Here is a 19861-nt window from a genome sequence, read left to right on the forward strand (position 1 = left end):
AGTGCAAAAAAATTTGATGTAGTTTAGCTCATTGCTCAAGCAATGAAGGTCGTGCTGACACAGTCGTTTCTTTTTTGGCCGAGCAGCTGCTCCCTTGATACCACCGAATGATGTGGCTGGTTTTTCTTGCCCTGTATCAGTCCCTTAAGCGCACTGGTACCAGTCTGGGGCTGTGCAGTGAGCTGGATCCGAGTCGCAGCAGTAGCTTGCTCTCCTTAGTCTCCATACGCTCTGGGATCTTGTTTGTGGTCCAACCCCAGAAACCAGCACAACGGGGAGGGTAGCAAACCGCAGGATAAGCTTGTGTGAGTGCCAGGCAGAGTTTGCATTTGCCCGCCTGGGCTTCAGCCCTCGAGGCAAAAAGCAAAGCTGCCCACGGTCGCTCTGGGGTGCAACGTGCAGGCGGTCACCGCGGGGCAGCTTGCGGTGCTTCCCCTGCCCCTTTTGTGTTTCCAGCCTTGGAGGAAGCACATTCATCTAAGGAGGAAGATTTATCTGCGTTTACTTAATTCAGACCTGTGCACTGAGCATGGAATGGGGAGTAGGGGCCGTGATCCACAGCTTTGGGTAAACCACAGTTCGCAGGCGTTTCTAAAGGCGGAGGAGAGTGTTTCCCCTTTTGAAGGGCTTGGAATTGGGTGGAAAAGCTGGAGCGGTGTTAGGAGGTTCGTGCTGTTGGGCTGGTCTCCGACGGCTCCTGTCCCAGCAGCTGACTGCAGGGATTTTAGTTTAAAATGTACCCAGTGACAAAGGAATACAACGAATTTCTGCTGTTGTGCTTTGGGAGCTGGACGGGGAGTTCAGGAGGCCTCGTGCGGACTTGCGAACGCGGAGAGAGGACCCACGCGTTGGTGTTAACGTGGCATCGCAGCCGAATCTCTCTGACAAACGAGACATGTTTGCAAAATGAGAATCCTAATGCTGATATACTAAGAGGCTCTTCAGAGCTGACAGATGTCCAAGTGTGTTTAACCCTGGCTTTTTGGACAGGAATGGCCATTCACACCTAATAGGCAATTAAATTTTGTAGTTGATACTTTTCTGGTGTTTAGAAGCTTTTTTTATTTTGTTTTCCTTCTTAGTTATTTTTTCCCCTGACAGTAATTAAAAGTGAAACTGTACATTTCTTGACAGACTCTTGCACATATGGAGAGTTTGCATTTAAACGTGCCTCTTTCAGTCATACAGATTTTGGGTGCTCTTTTATTTATTTATTTTACTCTTTTATTTTTCTTCTGTGCCGAGCTTCAGCTGACAATGTAGTAGCTGCCTGCAGTCTTTCCTCAGCTCCCAACTCTCATTAGCCCACTGGCTTCTGGGGCTGGAGTCAAACCCGGGGTGAGGAGGTGCATCGCCTATTGAATTAGCTTGGCTAAGACCAGCAAATATGTAATTAATGGCAAGATCTGCATATTGAATGGAAGCAGTAAATTAGTGCAACTTGCACAGGCTGGCATTCAGCCAGCGTACAAAGTAGCTGTAACTTCAGAAAGACTGTAGGAGGAAAAGCTGGAGGAGGAGGAGAAAGGGAAGAAGATGTAAATTAAATCAGGCCTCCCAACCCTTTTACCCTTTTGTTTGTTGTTATTTCTCTTTTACGTCCTTAAGCATAAAAGTTGCCTCCTCTTCAACTGCTGCTGCTGCAGATGTGCAAAGATCACTTTAGCTTATCCCTCTTTGTGGCAGAGTCTCTGGGCTGGAACAGGGAAGTTTCCTTTCCCCTCGGCTTCTGCAGCAATAAAGCCAAAGAAGCTGGTCGAGCCCAGAGTCTCATACCCTTTTGCCCAGACGTGCTGGTGCCTCAGAGACATTTCTACTTGCATCTTTACCTGAGTGCCCTGAAAAAGAAATCTATTTTTAGTTAAAAGGAGTTGTTTGGTCTTTCCTTTTATACTCTTAACAAAGATGCAAGTCATTTTGTTACAAGACCCTCTTCTTTGGAAACTATCAGAAATGTAAGGAGCTAGAGAGGAGAAAAAGACAGTAATGAGAAGTGTCACATCTTACCTGTTCTCACCCGAGAACTCATCCTCTTGGAAGCATTTGCTTGGGTTTATCATTGGGAGTTCCCGTGCTTGGCATCCCTTTCCTCTTTCTCAGCTTCTGACTTCTTAAGAGGAAAGATTGCCACAAAGTAAGGCAGGAAAGGGTCTGACAGTGCTGCATTGAATATTCACTGGTGGAAAAGACGGGGGGCCTTTAAAGATTAGAGAGTAGGTCTGTATTGCATTTTGCACCATGTCCCAAGGATGCTCTCAAGACTGTACAGGCAGCACAAGTGTGCTTGGTCCCAGATGCTGCAAAGGGTGACCGTGCAGAGCCGTGGTGTGTCTCATCTGCAGGCACCTGCACCTGGCCAAATGGGCGGGACAGGCTGCTCTAAGCCTCTTCAGGAGATACCGATCATCAGGCTGAGCTCATCACCCAAGCGGGAGTTTTTGCAGCTCTAAGTATGACACATCAACAATTCTCTTATCTTAAAACAAAATTCAGACTCCCAAACAGGAGCACATGTGCTTCCAGGTGGCACTCCTGTCTTCAGATGTTCAAATCCGATTTCTTTCCTATGCTTGGAACAGTGAACGTGCCAAAGGAAAATATGAAAAACCCCTTCACTGCCAATAGAAACAATTTTGAACTCTTTCATTAATGCAACATTTGAGTTATATTCTAGGAATACCTGGATTAAACAATTGATTGTAGTTTAAAGTTGTAATCTTGGGACAGTATATGTTGTCATGCTTCTCTCCAGGTGTGCTGCAAGCAAGAGTTCAAGATGAGAAGTTTTAATGGTCAGCCACAGCATCCAATTTCACCGTTAGAAAATTTAGAGACAGTGAGGTGAAGGGAAGTTCAGAGTAAAAAAAAAAAAAAAAAAAAAAAAAAAAAAGCAGAATTGTGCTCTAGATTTACAGTTCTTTGTTTTACAAAAATCACATTGCTTTGTATTGGAATGGGCAGTTTTAGAAGAACTGAAGAGATGAATCTGTTCCCCCACCCTGTTGTTCCTGGTTTGTGCTCTGGCCACTCACCATGAAATAAACCCAGAAATTAAGTTAGTTTAATTATGTCAATAGAAGTAAGCTTGCTGTTTTCATGCCTAGGAGAGCACCAAGAACAAGCCAACAATTTATTTGTTGATAAGAACCTCTCTTCTCTTGCAGGTTGTTGGTCTTCTCTTGCCCAACCAGACACTGGCATCCACCGTTTTTTGGCAGGTAACATTCTTCTGCCGCCGTGCATTGAATGTGTGGAGAATGTGATGAAAAGGAAAGCTGAATTTGATTTGTATCTACAAGACTAACTAATGCACGTGACTTTTCCACATCAGCAGTGCTTTAGTTAATGAGAAGATGATGTGGCTAGGTGTAATGGGGAGAAGGCTTAGCAGGTCGGGTATGTGCTGTAAGCAAGCTATTGGGCCTGCTTTGAGGTGCCCTGCGATTTGTGCCACCGTGAACACCTTGTGAGGGAGATGCAAAGTAGCACTTGATCTCAAAATCAGCTTTTCAGAGCTTTTTTGTACAGGTGTAAATGATTGCAGAGTGTGTACTTCCATGGAAACATAGGCCCTGAAGTTCACACATCTGCTGTTTTGAAGAAGCTCTGTCAAATAGTAGGAATTTACCTTGGAAAATTCCTGCTTGGAAGTACAATTTATCCACAGGGCTGGGGCAGCAGGAGGTCCCCAGTGCTGAGGAATTTCAGGAATAGCTGTAGATCATAAAGGCAAGGAGCTTTGCATTCAGTGCCCTAAATAGACTCTGGGAAATAAATGGGGTTTATTGGTGTTATTCCCCCAGTACGATTCTGGGAGTCAAGAGAAAGGGGAGGAAGCGTGTGCATGAATGAGTTATACCCACAGCAAACACCCCAATTAAGCAGTATTTCAGCAATAGCTGAAATGGCAAAGTAAGTTATTTTCAGACTTATTTTTAATTGCCAGTGTCTCTTTTTTTATTATCTACAGTGTAAGCTGTGATAGTGAATTGTGTGCTTAAGGAATATCAAAGCAGAATGGGATCTGTCTAACATTTAGAAAGACTGTGCAGAACTGAGAAAACATGAGTATATCCTGGTCTGTTGTGGCTTGGTTTATTTAGCCATAAGTTGTGGCCCCATGGCTTCAGATGCTGGGAGTAGGATTGTGGCTGGAGAAGTCTAGAAACGTTCATAGTTTTAAAGGACAATTAACCTAACCTGTTTTTAGACTTCTCTTCTAAGATGGAAGGAGAAGTCACCCTCAAGTGACCCTCCTGGAGAAGACACCCTCAAGTGATTAAAGGGTGAGCCAGCCCAAGCAGCTAGTTTGGACTAGGTGTCTTGTAAATGGCTCTTAAGTTAGGAGAGCATATTCCCCCCGTTGCTGCGTAGTGAGTCTAAATGTAGTCAGTGGAACCTTTCAGCTTTAGAGGGGCGGAATAATCCTTTTGGAACTAGAAAGAATATTTAAAACACAAAATCAAAAATCAACTTCAAGGAGACATTAATTAACAAAATACACAGACTTCAAGTTCCAAGCCAATTTTAGAACAGCGTTGGTTTCACTGGGAGTTAGATGTGCTAGGTAGAACTTGGCAAGGAATATGTAGGAATCGAACTGCTTGACAAACTGTCAGATTTTGTTTATGGCTCCTCAGATATGATCAGATGCAGAACTAGCCCACTAGCGAGAGAGGTCGTAGCAGGCAAGTCCAGTAACTGTAGACCCACTGAGAAGCTGCAGTTCAATTAGTGGTTCTCAAACTTTTCCAGGTCATAACCTGCCGGACCCATCATCAAACCAGATAGCCCCAAATCAGAGTGCTATTTTGGAGGTCCTACTGTAATTTCTTATTCCTTCTCATTTCAAAAATGACGAATGTGAAGCTCCCCAAACAAAGAACATTCATACCTCCCCTTCAGTATTCCTACTTTTATTTTTTCTTCTGTCCTCCCTCACCATCATCTCTCTGATTCTCTCTCTCTCTTTCCCTGTGCTTTCCCCCTCCTTTTCTGACTCCTTTCTGTTTCTTTCCCCTCTTTTCTCCTCTCAGTCTTGTTTCCCAGGTTCTGAGCAGCAGCTGGAGAAGAGCAGCCCTAAACTGCCATGCTTTAACCACAGCACCCTGAGTACCCCTGTTGCAGTTCAGGGCATGTCAGGCCCCAGGCTGAGGTAAGCAGTCATCGGAGCAGCAGCGGTGGACTCGCGACAGCGTTTCGAGTCCCGCTGTTGCTGACCGAAGCAGGCACGCTGGCTGCCCACCCTCCGCTAGTCCTTTACCCCCGTAGGAGAGTGAGCATTTGCCACCCTTGTCTGAAAAGGGCGAATAGGAAGAGTTGCAGTGTGCAGAGCCATCGTCCAAAAAGCGCAGAAGGGTGTTGGGCAACCAGCCAGGAGGACAGTGGAGTTCAGAAACAGGTAGTGGGGATATTTCTGATATAAAGATCACTTAGGGTAGAAAGAATATCTGAGCAGAACGTCTACATCGCTCTCTGAAAATGGGATTCATCTGGATGAGTAGCGTGGATTTCTGGGCTCTGCATAGGATTGCATTAACAAGCAGTAGGGCCTGCAGGAGGACCTGATGCCCGGGACAGATGCATTTCAGATAGCTCTAGCCTGGTCCTGTGCACCTGAGTACTCGGGGGTTGTTGAAGTGCCTTAGGTGCACTCCTAGCTTAGCTTGCTCAGAAGGGACTGCAGGGCATGTGTATTTAGATGCTGTTATTTGATAAGTGGGGACAGGGAGGAGATACGCTTTGAAAGTGGACTCTTGACCTGCTAATGTTGGCCTGCCCTGTGGCTGCTCTGCAGTGGGTCTGCGTTCACAGTGAGACCCCGTTTCTACCTGCCTTATGGTCCTGCACAGGAGCAGCACCTCTTGGCTCTTTGGGCTTCTTCAGTGGAATTTTTTAGAAAGAGGAGTTTTCTAAAAACCCTCTTGAAAATTGAGACAGATTTCCAGCACATGTTGGCAAGCTGAATTCTTAATTTTTTTTGTTCAACTTAAAGAAAACAAACAAAAAAGCAAGCTTTGCTGGGTCAGATGTTCCTCGAAAATTGTGATTGGCAGGGAGAACATACTCTTGGGCTTTGGTGTTGTGATGACTAGGCGATCCCTATGTTATCGTGCCTTGTTTCGCTCTGCATCGTGACTCTTCTCACTCCCCATTTCTCTTTTCCCCCTCTCCTCTCAGTTTTGACCACAGCTGGAGAGGAATCAAGTTCTATCAATAGTCTAAACTGAAAATATGGTATTTATGGGGTGGAAACCATTGTTTTCTTTATGTTCCTAATAGCTGCTGTGGATAAAGCCCTGCAGGAGTGTGGTGCTACTCTTCCCTAGCTGCTGAGATGTTTCTTCTATGCTAAATCCTTCTCCAAGAAGTTAGGGACAGAAATACCAATTTAGTGGCATCTGTGTCCCTAAAATGGTGCATTTGCTCAGATGAAGCATCCCATGACCCACTGTTTGAGAACCATGGAGCTTAATAAATGACTGAAGAACAGGCTGCTGGACTTACTGTTACGTATCACAACTGTTTCTAAAGGATTTTCTGGAACAGTGTTGAATATTGAAGTTGTTACCAAGCACAGTTCCCCACTGACACTGCATTAATAAAAGGAAAAAAGGTTTTAAGTAGAGATTTAGCGTTTAGATTGCTTTTGCTCATAATTTTGAAGTTTGTTTAGAGCTAGTTGTGTATTTTCATATACATGTGCTTGTGGTTGTGCACGTGCTTATGTATGAATTTCGTGCCTGGGCATTAGATCGGATTTACTGTATGCACAAGCCTTAGAAAAGAAGTGGCAAGTCGTGAGCAGGTATGAAGGGTGAGAAGTTTTCCTGTGGTACTCCTGTGTTTATAGATTTATTCTTGTAAACTTATGTTTATGTCTCCCTCTTTTTGTTTCTTTTTTAGTGGTTGAATCAGAGCCACAATGCATGCGTCAACTATGCAAACCGAAATGCGACAAAGGTGAGGAGACCCAACATATGCAGTGCCTGCAGCAAGGCTGATCTGTTTTGACACAGAAACATAAATCCTGTCTCTTTGCTGTTAATAGAAACTACAGAGTAGGCACTGTGATGAATTTATAGATTGGCCATTCTCCTATATAGGATTCAAATTTAAACTTAGGCTGGAAATGACATGAGTGTTTTGCTTTTACTCCAGTCCCTAGATGTGCTTTGTTCCAGTCACCAAAACTCCTCAACACTTGGCACAGATTAGGGGCTGCACTACAGAGTATTGCTAGTTTTAGTGTAGGTGACACTAGCAGGCATGAAAAATATCTATAAAAATATCTGCACGCGGTGTGTTGTTGCGGGGTACGTGACAGCGGGCTGTGATGTTCCACAGCCTTCGGTCTGTACCTTCAAGCAAGCTTCAGGCACCTGACAGCAAGGCTGGTGTCAGGCTGCACCGAAAGTCTCTTTACCCTTTGTGTTAGCAGAGCTTAGATGAAGCTTGTGAGCCCTTATGGTATCCCTGTCCTGCACACCAAATCAGATGCTGTCATTTCCAAGAGCATGTAAATATGAGATTTCTGGGTTACAAAACTCTTCTGTATAATGTTTGATACCCACCAAGTTAGGTAGACATCCTAGTTTTTCTCTCGGATCTTAAAATCGCCCAAGGTGCATAAATAATGCTGGCTCAGCAGTAAGTTGCCTTTGAGCTAAACCAGTATATTGTTCTAACTAATATGAAATGGTTTAATTTGATATGTAAATGAGCAAAAAGCAAAATGATAGCTATTTGGATTTTCATGTAGCAAAAGAAGGCTCCATGATCATGCTTGCATCTTTTAAGGACTTTATATACTCTACCAGCAGTACTCCTGCAAATGGTGCCACAAAAGTGAAGTGTTGTTGTTCCTGCTCTCTTCTCCTCATCACTTTTGTGTTGTTTCATTTCTTCTTGGGATGCTGGAAGCTCAAGACAGGAAGCTGAACTGGAAACCATCCAGCTCATCAAGATAACCTTTTGAAGACATGTATTTAATTTGGAGAATTTGGGGTTCATCACTAGTGTATAAGAGTGCTAATATCTTTACTATTTGCTAAATTACATTCACATACTTTCTTTAAGCTAAGAATATTATAATTTCTGGTGCCAATTAATTTTTCATTACATTTAACCTTGTTCACGAAGCTACAATTTTCCTTGGTTTTGCCACTATTAGATGACAGACCGTGTCACAGAACAATATGACAAAATTAAACCTGTCTCTGGTTTAAAAAAACCCCAAAACAAACAGAAAAAACTTGGTTGTATTTTAATAACCAAAAGTTTGTTTATTGAAAATATGTTTGTTTTTCTTTCCAAAGCCTTCTCCGACATCCAAGTTCATCCAGGGCTACTTGGGAGCTGTCATAAGTGCTGTCTCAATAGCAGTGGGTAACGCTTTATATCTATATATTTCACTACTAACTGCTCCCTTACAGTAGTACTCCAGTGCTTTTGAGATATTTGTTTGAATTGCCAAGCACGTTTATTTTAATTGACATAAATCAGTCTACATAACAAGAAGATATCTTAACCATGAGGTGTCTCTGTCCATGCATGCCCAAACTTTGCAACAGAAGGGGAGTTCTGCCGTTGATTGCTTACATGTCCTGCCCTATGCGCTGCTTGGCTCCGTGCACAGGAACTCTGAGTGTGTCTTTACTGTTGAGCAAACTCGCTTGTATTAGTATGCAATTAATTATCCACACTTCCATTAACTTCCATTGAGTTAGCCTAGACCAAGTTAGCGCCAGATTGAGTGACCTTGAGGCTGCACAGAGTGACTGTGTGACAGCTGATGTGCTGAGCAGACTCGGGCTTTTGGAAGTATTCCCCTGGTGGGTCAGCACCTTGGCTTAAAAGAACAAAAGTGCTCAAAATGAAGTCTTCTACCTGTGGGCAGCATGCAAGCTGGAATCAATGTTCAAGTTGTAGCTGAAGTCCTCTGTAACAGAGGAGCTCTGAAAAGCTAAAATCACTGAAATTATGACTTTGTGGTGTTACCATCAGGCTTAGATTCCCCAGAAGCACAAGTGCTTATCTTTAACAGGGTCAGCTAATTCCCAAGGAGGTAGATACATTTCTCAGAAGCAACTTAGGTGAGTTACTTTTCATGATGGGTTTTCAAATAAGCCCCTAAAATGTATGACTGTGCTTTTTCTGCTGGAACATTAAAGGTCCCATGGCAGTTTTGATTTTTTACTTTGGCCAAAGCTGCTTCCTCTGTCTCAAGCCGTAGACATCCTTTTCCAGACAATCCTTCTGCAAGCGGGCTGTGCCATGGGAAGAGGTCACCACTAGTCTGCTTACCCCTGCCCTGCTTCTGGGAACCACGCAGGTTGCATCCAGGTTCCCTAATTCACCCTGGGGAAAAGTCAGTGTGGGCTTGTTTAGATACCTTTCCAAGGTAAAATTTGTGCCTGGAGCAGACTCGGGATTACTAGCAGAGTTGTAGAGTCAGGAGTTACTGGCTGGGAACTGGCAGTGAGCACTTTGGCTTATCATGTCCTCAGCAGACAGCAGAAAGTTTGCAGGAAGTGTCTCTGTGTGTAGCTGCTGCCCTCTGCACCTGCACTGACTAGTAAATCCAGTGTTCAGACCTCTACAGTCACCAGTTTCCCCTGAATAAGGGGCACAGAGTTGGTAAAGTGCCTTACAGCGTGCACTGGAAAGCACTGATTTTAGTGGATAACCTTCTGCTTAATATTTTTCCTTGGCGCTGGCTTTGCTGGCTTACTCGTTGCCGCGTTGCTCCTCTGTATCACCGATGTTACATCTTCACTGCAGACCTGGCCCAGCTTGCGCTTCTCGACTAGCCGTGCAGTGGTGCGAGTGCCCGTCTGTCACAGCCCCACGTAGATATGTCCACGCTAGCCCCACGCTTATGCAGCTACGGGACGTCCGAGTCCCTGTCCCGCTGTCCTCAACGCTTCGGTTAGCAGCAGTTCTCTGCGGCTTATTTCCTCGTGTACTGTGGGAAAGCTTGCCTCCCTTTTCCAGTCCTTAGCTCAGAATTTTTCCCATTTTGTGAATTCAGCAAAGCAAAGCAGTCCAGCGTGACGTGTCCATGCTGGTGCTTGCAGCCTGCAGTCCAGCCCCTAGGAAAGGGGTCCAGCCGAGGGACGGTTGCTGACTCCGCGTTGCTGGCATTAATGCTGCTCTCCGTTTTGGCAACAGGGGCAGATAGAGGTCAGGAGACACAGAGGAGGTGATGTTGGCTGAGTTTTGTCACCCTGAGACGCTGACAGGCTTTGGTAAGGAAACCACTCGGGCTGCAAGCAGAAATGGCTGTGCTGGGACAGCTGATAAAGGTTTCGAAATCTCTGGGAGATTCCTCCTGTGCTGACTGTGAGAGTGCTGGAGCAGAACCATGGGTTCAAAGTGCCAGAGGGATTTCATGTGACCAGCAGTGGCTGCGTGAGAAACACTGGTTCTCTGAAGCACTCCGAAAAACTTGTCCTGGTTCTTGAACACCAAGACTTGTAGATAAAAGAAATTATCGCAGGTGGCCTGCTGTTGCAGACTGTGAGGTGGCCATCACCACTGGTTGGCTAATCATTTTGCTGTTGGTCAATCAGTTCTTCATCCTGTGGTGGTCTGTGACTCCAGGAGGTTATAGCTTGCTTTCTGGAGGTGATGCTGATGGAGCGTACATAGCAAGTAGCTTTGAATCAACGTGGAAAACCAAACGATGCTGGGATTTATCCAACCACATAATTTGTGAGTGTCAGGCAGAAGCAACAATGCTTCATCATCTTGCACACCTTGGCCCTCCATCTTGGGGAGATCTTCAAAAGCACCATGAGGAAACATGATGCCACAATATTCTGTAATTTTAGCATTTTCCAATTTGTGCAAAAGAAAGCGTGTTTTCATTCAGTGGTATGGATGCCACCAGGGTGTTGATGCCTTGCTGTGTTAATGCCGTGGTGGTAACACCAAACTGGACTTCTGCTTGGATGCCCTTGGTGTGCCCTTAGAAGGGGTCAGCGTGTGCAGTGGGCTCCTGCTTGCTGGCTGCCCGCTGACGTCCCCGTGCAGGCAAGCCCCGAGTCGCCCTAAGGACGCGTGTGCGAGTTACAGCAGAATAGCCAGGGCACTGCAGGTCCATAGTATTGCTTATTGCATGCGGAATTCCCTATTTGGAGAAGCCTGGAGAAAATCCTGCAGGGCAGGGAGTGATTTTTATGTGGTAAATATCTTAATTAATAACTAGCATCTCCTCAAGCAGTTTTTTTAATGATGATGATGGCAAATTATTTAGAAATAGCCTTAAGTTTCATTAGCTTGGACTCTAAAGCCTCAGACCTCATTAACTGATCTCTGCTGTCAGTTAGCAACAAATCACCTCTCAGTGTGAGCCTATTAGGACCAGATGACCTGAAAACAAGTGCCACTACCTCCAGTGGTCTGCTGAGACCTGGTATTAATTAAAGCGAGCCCCTTCCACGTTTGCAGTTGGCAAGCGACACAGAGAGAAGATGCATGAAGAGGCAGTTCAGTTCACTCGTGATTGTGCTTCCAGTAGTCTTAACCCTTCTCATCTTCACTGAGAGACAGAGGCAAGCAAGTTGCTTTCTCACGTCTACCCAAGAGCAGATTTTGGCTTTATGCTTCTTGCAGTTAACTGAAAGTCTTAGCAAATCTTTGCAAATAAGCTTATTCGTTTCTCATATTGGAGAGGAAGAGAGATTTTCTGACACAGAGAAGCAACACTTTCCTTTTCGAGCTAGTTCCACTTCTAAACATCTTTTTCTCTGAGATCAAGGTCTGTTTTGCTTGTTTTATGTGTTGACCCTATAACTTTCATTAGTAGGCAGTCATTTTTTTTGTTAGCATTTTTGGTGAGTGTTATTTCCAAGGGGCGTTTGGATGTATGACCCTCAATTCACTTTTAGTCTGGGAGCCTCGATTCGCATCCCTTTGGGATGCGTTTTTGGAGGAATCAATGCTCCTTTTCCCCTGAGGAGGGAAGCCTTGTAGTCTTGTGCCATTGACACATACTGGGAGGAGGTATGTTGGAGAGTTTACATTAGTAAGTGCTGTCTGCCTCCTCGTCCCCTCTCCTCGCTATGGCTACGTCGAGTCCCGCTTCGTGCACCCCTCTGAAGCTGTGGGTGCTGCCACCTACTCCCAGCCGTGCCAGATCCTCAGCGCGACTTTGGGCAGGGAAAGCTCTGCCAGGTCCAGAATTTTATTTCTCCTCCTGCCCGGCATTGAGGTGAAACAGCTATTTGAAATGGGGCTAGAAAAGACATCGGAAGAAGTGATGTTAAGATGGGCTGTGGGTAAGAGGAGGTGGAAAAGCTGAATTAACAGACACTCTTCTTATGCGATCCTTCTGCACCGTTTTGCACGCGCCCTGTCCCCGCAGAGCGCCTGCTTCCCGTACCCTGGACAGGAGGGATGCGGGGACCGGCAGCGCTCTGGCTGGGTGTATTCTTAGCTCTTCCGAGCACACGCTGAGAACTAGGCTACCCGCTCTGAATGAGCGCGGCGCAGCATACGACTTCCAAAAGCGTAGCTCCGAGGAGACAATATGTTTAGAGGATTCTGATTACTGTTAAGTAACCTAGATTTATGTTTCTCCTTCTGTGATTTTAGTTTATTTTTATCATGTTCTCCATATACAAGCCTCCTTCCTGCCTTTTATTTTGATTGCTCTGGCTCTACTGCTTTTCCGAACACTAAGCAGTAATTGTTATTTTTTTTAACAATTGAGTGCATTCCTGTTATTAGGCCTTATTTTCTCATATCTGGCTGCTGTTCATGATGGTGGTGTTTGAAGCACAATTAATACCAGCTGGTTTTGCTAAGCAAGGCAAACAAAGCCAGAGAGTAGCAATAAGAATTGAGAAAGACCAAGCATATTTTAAATGTTATTTTTCTCAAATATTCCAGCGCCAAGAGCTATACTAATCAGAGAGTTTGTAATTATACAGAAACTCTTTCCAGCAAATACACATACACACAAACTCTGTTAATTTTGTCAAGCTTTTAAAAGGTTAAAGCAAAGCTACATAATCAAAACGTCTTTATTATTAATGGTGTTAATAACTTTTTAGATATTTCTTAAGTAGGTTTCTTAATTTCTGATCCAAACTAGATTTGCAGCTGTATCGCTGATCCTTTTTGCTTCTGGCTCAGCTATTTAGTATTGGGGCCTCCAAAGTGTAAAATCAGCTTGAGGTCAGAAGCAGCTCTTGCAGGTGCAATTAAATGGGTGCAAACTAGAGGAGATCAGTACAAGAAGTGGGAGCTGCTGTGTAAATAGCAGGCGTGTGTGGTTTCAGACAAATACAGACCAGCTCTCGGGTACCCAAGGGCAGACTCTCTGCATTTTGGGTTGTCACGAGACCTGGGGACCCCTTGAGGAGCAGCTCAGGCCGGGAGCAGTGTAGCCGTGTCTGTACCATTCATGCTGCTCCAATGCTCACTGAGAGTCCGTGGTGCTGATTTTTGGCTTTCTCAGTGCACCCTCCTTGTCGGCTCTCACAGCTGGACGGAGGCGTGTTTTGCTTTATCTGGTGCCTTCATTAACCTGGTAATCGAGAGTGGATTTTCAGTGTGCCTCCTCTTCAGTGCAAAGGATCCTGAGACTTTTCTCTTCAGACGCTGTATACTCCATCCTGTGTCACCCCAAACTCTCCTGATCTTACGCTAACAGATTCTTTCAAAATTGATTTGTTAGTGGAATTATTCCCATTGGTGTCTGTAGTCTTTGGAGCAGAGCTTTGTGCATCAGGTTTTCAACTTCCACAGTCGCAGCTTCAGGTTGTGCCAAGGCTGGCTCCAAATCTTGCTCCTTGCAATACTGAAAATCCCATGCGGATTCCCCGAGAGATTTCCCTCTTCTTACAGTATCGTTTGGCCACGTTTCTGGCATCTCCTGGGAAGCAATGTAGTGTTTCTTGGTCTGTTGCCCAGCTTGGTGGCTAGTTGTCCATCTGTTGTCCACTCCACAGACCCTGGAGGTGCTACAGGCATATGTAGTGCTGGCGGTGTCCCATCCTGGTGACAGGATGGTCTGTAATTAGCCCAAAGTAAAGCTGAAATGTGTACAGAGCGTGTCGTACATATATAGGTGTATGTAACCTAACCAGGATGCACCTATCACGTCTTCTAGACACACCTCATTATAGTAGGGGTTCAGCCCTTCCCTGATGAAAGGGGAAACAAAAACAACCAGCCAGCCCCAAAAATGCTTTACACCAAGTTTCTGAAGGTCACACTTCCTATCAGAGCAAAGACTGAATTTCCAGGCAAGATGGAAGTAAATCTAGTCAATAGTTATGGGACTAGGCGTATGTGTGTGAAATCAGGCTCCTCTTGCATGGAGGGATGTTGGTGTTTTCCTCAGTTAAAAAAGTAGCCAGGCTCCCTCCTCCTCCTTTCAAATCTACTGTTGTTTGTAACATCGGAGAAGAAGGATTTTGTTGAATGGCAATTTGTGATTGTTCATTTGGATGCTCTTAGGTGCTTGGGTCTTGTCAATATAGAGATAAATAAATATGGTGTTATCACTTAGCAACCTGACCTAGATTCTGCACAGAAGTAGGTGTTTTGTCATCTTTGGTATAAAACCTAGACCTACAGCGTAATATAACTATGATCGTCAGCCAGGCGTATTTTGTATACGTTGTGTTGTTCTGTATTCTTAAGATCACCTTTTGGGGTAACCTTTGGTTAAAAATCAGGTGATTAAAGCTTTTGGTAGCTTTGGTGTCTAGTGCTGTCAGCTACTGATGACTCACCTGGGCGTCATCTCCAGCCATGGTGCACAGGAAGACGTTTAGAGCATCTCTTCTCAGGCAGGTCCAGGTGTTTTTGTTGTACTCTTAAAAGTGCTGTTCTACAGACACTTCTTTGCTTCCTTGGCCCTAAATCCTGACTTTTGACAAGCTGGTGGAGGCAGGGAACCTTTGTCTGTGTGTTGTGGTCAAACCATGTTTTGCTGTAGGACACGTTCCCAGTGTTTTAATGAACTATGAAAGTAGACAAAGTTTTAAAAAGTAACAGGGAAGTTAAACTTGAACGTTAGTGTAAGAACAGACTAGGCTAAAACCGGAGGGAAGTGGGACAGTTTTAATGACCTAGTCTGACTTACTGAGGCATCTTGTGATACTTTTCTTTCCCCTTGGAAAAAATGCAAGAAAAAAAAAGCACTACTGCTAGTTCAGAGTTTTGTGCAGGTCAGTTTTAGGACACCTGACACGCTCAATCTTGGTTTGTGGGTTTGGACACATTTTCATCCAGCACATGGCTTCAGCAGGTGGGATGTTCTCCTGTACAGAAGCCTTAGTGATGTTATTTCCAGGAAAATATAAATTGTTTGTTGAGGAAGAAAGAGAAAGCAGCTTACTGCAGAGAGGCGCCTGCACGAGGATGCCCTGCCTTCTGCCTGGGCTATGCGTCTAAATTCGGAGGCAGGGAAAACCGGAGTTGGTGAATTTAGGGAACTGCTGTGAGCAGTGAACTCTGCGGGGCTTTAATTGCACCTTGAAACACAATAATTTATCATAGAGATTTTTGGTTGTGTTTCCAAGGGGTCCATAAATCAGAATTCATGCCAGGAATCTCAGCTGTGATCAGAACTGGTTGAGCACAGAGGTTATACAAAAATTAGAACTCCTGGACTATATTTTTAGCTGTATTAAAGAAAAAAACTTGCGCAAGGGTCTAATCTAAAGCTCAGAAAAGGCTAGGGTGTTTCTGAGAGATTAGATTAAAGCAGAGTCTGCTTCAAGACAAATGGACAGAGCAAAAATGGTATGTTTAAACCAAGCTGGTTTTTTATTTTATTTTTTTTCCCCAAAAGATCTCAGCAGCTTGCAAAACCAAAACGGTCTTTGTCTTGGAAACATCCCTCACACCATAAGACATTCTTACGACCACACAGGATTTCAGCAGAAAGTTCTTTTTTTTTCCTTCCTACGGAGGTTGAGAGTTGAGGACTATTCAAGCCTAAGGTTATACGTGAAGAATAACATTAGCACTGTAACGGTTATGTTATGGTCGGGTTTTGGCAATACCTGGCCTTGCAGCCCCAGCTCTCACAGCTCAGGAAACCATATAGGTGTTGCACCTGTACGAGGTACGTTTGCTCCCATGTGCAAGTTTAAAAAACTTCTAACATCAGGGAGTGGGAATAATAAGGTTATATTTGTATACAGCAGCTCTTTCTCTTTATGATATGAATTACTTAAGTGTAGGACAGTGTTTTTAAGAGCCTGCAGTTTTCTCCTGCGTAGGCGAGTTGGTTGGCAGGGTCTGAATTTCAGAGCTGTCAGGTGCTTCTGGCTCCATCAGCTGAAAATGCGCCTCGCCGTGATGTACGTGCTGGACGAGCGTCCCGGCGCCTGATGGGCAGCTCTGGTGCGATGCAAACGCTGTGAAACGCGAGTCAGCCGTGCTCCGCGGTGCTTGGGGACGGGGTGTCTAACCAAAGCTAGGAGGAGAATCTGAGGCTGTAATTAGGTAAGTTAGAATTGGGCTGGCTTGTTGCATTTCAGGAATTAAAAAAATAAAATAAAAAAGTCAGGAGCAGAGACCCCGGGACGGCGGGGCTGGCCGCGAGGCGTTCCTCCTCCCCGGCTCTGCGCCCCCCCCTCGCTCCCATCACACACTTAACTCGCGCACACAGAGACACAATTTTGCACTCTCCTCTCTAGGTGAAGGTGCCCCTGTGGATTTTTCTAATCCCAGCTCCCTCTTCCCGATAATTGTTTGCGAGCCGCGTGGAGCGGCCGCATTGACAGCCTGTGAATTTGGTGTGATGCCCGTAATCAGTTTGCGAGACGGCGCGGGAGGCCACCCACTGCCCTCAGGACTATCTGCCACTTAGTGCGGTAAAGCAACACTTAGATCGAGGAGCAAGTCGGCACAAAGTAGGGCGAGGGACGGGAGGGGAAGGAGCGGGGCCCGCAGGAAAATCGCTGGGAGAACCAAAGAGCAGGGGATAAACTTCTGTTGGCTGCTTAAACTTTCCACCTAGAGCAGCGCATGGCTCTGCGTTCTGGATACCTGTCCTGGCAGAACCTCAGAAGCTGCTCCTCTTGTTTCATCACCTCTTCTTCCCTAACGGTTCACAGATACCAAGTCCAGGAGAGAGGTTGTTGTGATCACCCAGGCTGGAAACCCAGCCCAGAAATTCCTGCGCCAAGCCCGTAAGTCGTTGGAGCTGTAGTAGCGATTTCCGAAAGGCTCAGCCTCGAGCTTTGAATACGGACTTAGCTGTGTTGACATCGTGAAGCCACATCCCAAAGCGTGGTTTGTTCAGGGTAGGCATGTAGTGCCCTTCGCTCTGCATCTGGGCTCAGGAATATATAGCAACCATAAGATCCTTGCCTACTGCCTTCTCCCAGACTCCTTGGTCTTCCCTGCAGCATTTTTTCCCTGTTGTTTCACTGATGTCTTTCTGTTGCTGCAAATTTGGTTTGATCCGTGGCTTCTCCTGCCCCAGGCCAGCCTCACAGTGCTCAGATGCACTGTTTGTACAGGATCTGGTCGCAGGGAAAGCTTGATGCAAAAACAACAGCTTCTGTATCTTGAGCATGGGACTCTGCCATCCTCCTCTTCGAATCCTTCTGTTTATCCTCCATCGCCTGTCAAATCAAGCTTGTCTCTTTATCACTTTTAAGTCCTCCTTTTCCTGCTTGTCTCTCTCTCCTGCATTCTCACCATACTCTACCTGACCTTTCTCAAGACCGTGCCACGTTCTTCTATTGAAGCATCCAGCCACGGGGCTGCTCTTGGCCTTTCTGCAGTCCTCTGAGTGCTGGTCTGACTCTGCAGTTTCCCTCCTTTCTTTCCTCTTGCCCCTTTTTATCTTCTTCCTTCTCCACTCAGATCACTATTGCTTCCCCTTCCCTTACGCTCTTCCAGCTTGTTCTCCTTCCCTTGGTACATCTCCAGCTGGTAAAACTTCCTAGTTTTCCATCTCCATCTTCACCTCTCAGCCCTAATGGATGATTTTTTTCCTTCTTTCTCCTAATGTTCTTTTCTTTAGTTGTGCTGTGTGGGACTCACCAGATCCAATTAGTGCTTTGGTGCTCAATTCAGCAACCTGGTGATTCGGGGGGCTGAAGACTAATGCTTCTTTAGAGCTTTTCCCTCCTTCCAGATGAACTTTCTACATCACTTGGGGCTCTTAGCTCACACTGTAGTTTTCGGCTTTGCCCGAGTGTTTCTGGAGCCTAGGAACGAGCAGACTGAGCTAAATTTGTGTCCTGTCCAGCCTGGTATCTTGCCTCTAACAGTGGCCGTACCACGGGCTGTGGAAGAAAGATGCTGGAAGCTGTGCAGGAGTTAGGTGAGCAAATGTCTCTCTGCTCCCCTGCTCTGAGCACTGAGGGGAGTATTGTGGTGGTCCAGCACGGTTCAGACCCTGCCATGATTCAGCCTGTGGATTAAGGTACCTAAATTTAGGTGTCTATGTGTTGAATCCCCTTAAATCAGTGCAGATCTAATCAATGTGGTTAATGGAGTCTAGAGAGCAGCTCAGCTATGTTTAGGTGTCTTAACCTGCAGACTGATGTCCGCCCGGTTGGCTGGACTCTTCGTATTCTTTTATTTCATTAAAAACTTGCTGTCAAAAATAAGTGCGACAACTTCTTTGTAAGTGAACTGCTGGTGTACTTACTACATCAGAGCTGGTTTACAAGAAGTAGGATTTTCAAGTCAAACTTTCTCAAATCACTTAGTAACTACCAACTTCAGACATTCAAAAGTTGGTTGTCAGGCTTCAAAAATAATGGGCATTTAAAAAAAAGGTAGCTTTTTTCTCCCAAAAAAAGTGTGTATGTGTGGGGGGGTTGGCTTGTAGTTTCCATGCCACTTGATTCATGATGCCCTGGACACGAGGTCCGAATGTTTTTTAGAAGACAGGAAGAAAAAGAAGGAGGTAGAAAGCTTGGTTTGTTATTACGTAGTCCATTGACTCCAGAAACTGGGGCTTTGATGAAAGCACCCCCTATAGCAGTATCTCTTCATACAGTCGCGAGTATGGCAACGTTACAAACTCTGTCCTCCCTGCTGGGGCAACACTGTTGATGCCGAAAATGCAAAAGTTAAGGGAATAAATTCTCCAGAGTTAAAGAAAGGTTGGGAGGAGGCAGAGGCACAGGAGAGCCCTGAGTGTGGTTGCTTTCCAGCAGACAGCGTAAGGCCCCAGTTTCACATTACAAGACTTTTGCAGCAATAGCAGTGTAACATATTCCCAATGCCCGGTTTGTTGGGATGCTCTGTGGACGGAATTGAGGAAATGCTCCCTAAAAAGAAGCATCAAAGAATATGCAACAGTGGAGACCAGTGGCATCTTTGGGGGTGTTTCACATGACTGCATGTAAGTGTCTGTTTTGGGAGGACATGAAACACCCTGAAAAATGCCCGTTCCTCTTCCCTGGGCTGCCAAGGGAGCCTACGGAGATACCACGTTTGCTCTAATGAATCCCACCTGACCATCTCTGTTACGTGTTTGTACAGAGCTATCGTGGTAGATCCCTGAGCTGTGACTCGGCCCGTGGGCAGGGTTATCATCACCATAATCCTCCTGCGGTCATTTCATTAGCTTCGGTGATGAATTTGAGTCAACAGTCGATGTTCTTTGGCCAACCTCTAGGAATTAACCTCGTTAAGCCATCCTTGCCGCTCTCTTTTCTGCTTGCGGTGGTGCAAGATTGAGGAGTACCAGCTCGTTGCTGGACCTTCTCCGCTACCTGTTTACCTTCATCCCGCTCCACGGCCTGCGGGAAAGAGTTCACAGATTGGCTAAAATAATTTCAGAACTGTAACAACAAACCCTCATTAGTTTCTTAAGTGTACTTCTCATGTTGGGAATTTGGGAGATTAGATTTAAATCTATGGC

At 45.4% G+C, this 19861-nt stretch overlaps 1 protein-coding gene across 2 annotated transcripts in view; it reads left to right on the forward strand.

Annotated features, from left to right (window-relative positions):
• Positions 1-19861, forward strand: part of SFXN5 (sideroflexin 5) — a 110490-nt gene that overhangs the window by 47658 nt on the left and 42971 nt on the right. For both annotated transcript variants that reach the window (XM_026121807.2, XM_064511666.1), the window contains 3 exons: positions 3165-3218; positions 6907-6963; positions 8319-8384. In XM_026121807.2, coding sequence (XP_025977592.1) covers positions 3165-3218; positions 6907-6963; positions 8319-8384 — 177 coding nt within the window. The remainder of the gene's footprint in view (positions 1-3164; positions 3219-6906; positions 6964-8318; positions 8385-19861) is intronic.

This window comes from Dromaius novaehollandiae, chromosome 4 (assembly GCF_036370855.1).
Source record: "Dromaius novaehollandiae isolate bDroNov1 chromosome 4, bDroNov1.hap1, whole genome shotgun sequence".
NCBI classification, from domain to species: Eukaryota; Metazoa; Chordata; class Aves; order Casuariiformes; family Dromaiidae; genus Dromaius; species Dromaius novaehollandiae.